Genomic DNA, 1,581 nt, shown 5'->3' on the forward strand with positions numbered 1-1,581 from the left:
GGAGCAGCCAGATCCCCTTGCCTGCTCCTGCCCCCTGCACTGCTCTCTCCTCCTCTAGCAGCGATCCCTGGAGTGTTTTCTCCTTTTGCATGGGCCCCCCGGGTTCTGTGCAGACAAACTTTGGGGTGTCCAGACCCATTTCCAGGGTCTTGCCCTCCACCAGTCCCACACTTTGCCCGGCCTGAGAGCACAGGCTCTCCCCTCATCCAGAAACCCCTCCCCGAGAAAGAGGAGCACTTACTTGACAAACTGTCCCAAGTCCTCACAGAGGGTTTCGCAGCCGGGCCACTTGCACTCTCCGTGGCCGTAGAGCGGATGGGAGCTGGGGGTCTCTTCATGGGAAGAGCTGCAGAAGATGGAAAGGGACCATCAGATGGGGCAAGCATGATGCTCCAGCATTCCCATTCATGGGGCCACCCCACAGGAGGCCCTACCACGATGGCATCCTGTTCTCCATGGATGCAGAAACCCTCCAACCTTCCCAACCCTGTTGCCAGCTCCGTGGGCGACAAATCCCAGCCCCGTCCACCTTTCCAGGGGTAAAAACATGAAGTGCCAGGGGCCGACCTGGCCCTACCTGTCCCTTCTCGGCGTGTGCATGGTGCTCTGTCCGTTAGGCAGAGGGTGATGGGAAATGGGAGGCGAGACCTTGGCGGCCGAAAACGAGGTAGAGTTGGAGGTGTTGGTGGTGAGGTCGAGACCTTCTTGCTTAATGCTGTCCTCAACGGGCTGGGTGGCAGTGACCTCCTTCCAGAGCTGCTGGAGGTCCGAGGGGCACACGGCTACGGTGCGGGAAGAAAGCACCGGTCGTCAGTGGGGAGAGGGAGCAGCACCCACTGGCACTCATGCTCCAAGCTGGCTTCGGAATCCATGGTCCCTTCCCTGCCCAGCCAGCACAGCTCGGCTCCCCGAAGCTCCGTCAGCCCAGCCTGGACCGTGCATCAGGACATCACAGCATTGTTTAGGTTGGAAAGAGCAGGAAATCATCGCCAAAGCTGGGCAGAGCCCTCTGCACCAGCTCCGGAGAGCTGCACAGCCTCATCGGGAAGCCCACAGCACCCGGGGAGCTCCACAGAGCTGTGCCTGGAGAGGAGAAGACCCCAGCACAGGGAGCTGGGGGCCCAACATTGACACAACCCAGCCCGACCTCTCCCAAGCTGCTCTGGCTGTTAATGCAATCGGGCCCCAAACTTTAGATGGGGGCGTTAGGAAAAGCAACACCCCAGCCCACACCGCTCCCCACCCCGGGCAGGGGTCCTTACCTTGGGGCAGGGTCTGCAGGGGCACGGTGCCCTGTCCCGGCGGGAGGCTCACCAGCCCTTGGCGCTGCAGGTTTAACAGATGTTGCTGCTGGAGCTGCTGCATCTGCAGGAGCTGCTGCTGGAAGGCCAGCTGCTTGTTCCCTAACGGCTGCCGGGAGACAAAAAGGGAGAAATCAAAGCGTGTTATTTCCAAGCCTTGCAGCAGAAACCTTGCACGGAGGGCAACGGCCCAGCGAGGGATGCCCGCAGCAGGGCCCTGCGTGCCTCCGTCCTGGTGCTGGGCTGCTGTGCCTGGTCAGCTTGTGGCTGAGCCGGATGG

The 1,581-nt window shown here is 61.4% G+C and overlaps 1 protein-coding gene across 1 annotated transcript in view; it reads right to left on the bottom strand.

The window, feature by feature from the left end:
* The window catches only part of FOXP4 (forkhead box P4), a gene marked incomplete at its 3' end in the record, with an annotated part of 34,111 nt that overhangs the window by 6,186 nt on the left and 26,344 nt on the right, over nt 1–1,581 (bottom strand). Inside the window, exons 5-7 of the mRNA XM_010132678.1 lie at nt 1,263–1,410; nt 578–782; nt 242–346 (exon numbers count right to left, since the gene is read on the bottom strand). Of these exons, the coding sequence (XP_010130980.1) occupies nt 242–346; nt 578–782; nt 1,263–1,410 (458 nt within the window). The remainder of the gene's footprint in view (nt 1–241; nt 347–577; nt 783–1,262; nt 1,411–1,581) is intronic.

Source organism: Buceros rhinoceros, unplaced genomic scaffold (assembly GCF_000710305.1).
Source record: "Buceros rhinoceros silvestris isolate BGI_N320 unplaced genomic scaffold, ASM71030v1 scaffold22193, whole genome shotgun sequence".
Lineage (NCBI taxonomy): Eukaryota > Metazoa > Chordata > Aves > Bucerotiformes > Bucerotidae > Buceros > Buceros rhinoceros.